Below are 1,310 nucleotides of genomic sequence, written 5' to 3' on the forward strand. Positions count from 1 at the left end.
CACGCACGCACGCTCGGTCACCTTCCCCCCACACCCCCCATCCCTCCCCCCCTAACCCCCCCCCCCCCCATCCCCCCCACAAGAATGATAACAATTTATGTCTTTACATACCCATACCCATTTAATACACTTTCCCCAAATAACCCGATGAAGGCAAGCTTCGTGTACTTGGTGTCATAAACTTGTAGTAAAGACAGACCTTTAAACAACCATCTATCTTTCTGAACGCCTTCCTATCTTAATCCCTCTCAAATAAAGCATTAAAAAAAAACCGTATTGCTTCCTGTGTTAGGTCGAAGGTATGCTTTTTCTTTTAAATACCTTCTAAATCAGTTGCAGTATTGATTTTGTTGGTTTCATTATCTTTTTTTTTTTCTCCTTAAATCATTATCATCATCATCATTATTATTGTTGTTATTATGATTATTATTGGTATTGTTGTTGTTGCTGGTTTTATCATCATCGTCATCATCATCATTATCATTATTATTAATAGCATTTGTATTATCTTCATTATCATTATCATTTGTAGTAGAAGCGGTAGTAGTAGTAGTAGTAGCAATAGTAGTTATTCATTCATTCATTCATTTCATTTCATTTCATTCACTCATTCCATCCTTCTCCCTCCCTAACCTCCCTCCGTCCCTCCTCCCTGCAGGCCCAGAAGAACGGGTTCCAGGGGCCCAGTCTGGGGGTGAAGGAGTCGCAGCACAACCCGCGCCACTTCAGCGAGGACAAGCTGCGGGAAGGGCAGACCATCATCGGCCTGCAGATGGGCTCCAACAAGGGAGCTAACCAGCAAGGCATGAGCTTCGGCAAGTCCCGGCACATCGTCGACTGACGACAACGACGACGATGATGATGACGACGACGACGAACCACCACTACCACTTACCTGCTTTGCTTTTGCTTTGCTTTTCTTTTTCTTTTTTTTTTTCTTCTTCTTCTTCTAACCCTGACTGGGCCCCTCCTCCCCCCGTTCCCCCCCCCCCAACACACACACACACCTTCCACCCGCTGCTACTCCCCGTCGCTCTCTCCTCCCCATCGCACTCTCCTCCCCTTTTTTTTTTCTTTCATCTTGTGTCTTTTGTCTTTTGCTGCTGGTATAGTCTTTTAAAGAGAGAGAGAGAGCAGTGTTACAGTTGTCATTAGTTTTATTTATCCTTTTTGTTAGCGGTTTTTTTGTTGTTTTTTGTTGCTGTTTTTTTGTAACTTTTGTATCTGCTGTTTTTCTTGTTTTATTTTTATTTTGTTTTTTTTTGGTGGGGTTTTTTTTTGTTGTTTTTTTTTTTTTAAATGCCATTCAG

General features: G+C 42.3%; 1 protein-coding gene across 1 annotated transcript in view; it reads left to right on the forward strand.

Annotated features, from left to right (window-relative positions):
* The window catches only part of LOC143284160 (myophilin-like), a 35,195-nt gene extending 34,267 nt beyond the window's left edge, over positions 1 to 928 (forward strand). The window contains exon 6 of the mRNA XM_076590821.1: positions 659 to 928. Within this exon, the coding sequence (XP_076446936.1) occupies positions 659 to 841 (183 nt within the window). The 3' untranslated portion in view covers positions 842 to 928. The remainder of the gene's footprint in view (positions 1 to 658) is intronic.
* Positions 929 to 1,310: the final 382 nt, after the last annotated feature.

The sequence above is a fragment of the Babylonia areolata genome, chromosome 7 (genome assembly GCF_041734735.1).
Source record: "Babylonia areolata isolate BAREFJ2019XMU chromosome 7, ASM4173473v1, whole genome shotgun sequence".
Taxonomy (NCBI): Eukaryota; Metazoa; Mollusca; class Gastropoda; order Neogastropoda; family Buccinidae; genus Babylonia; species Babylonia areolata.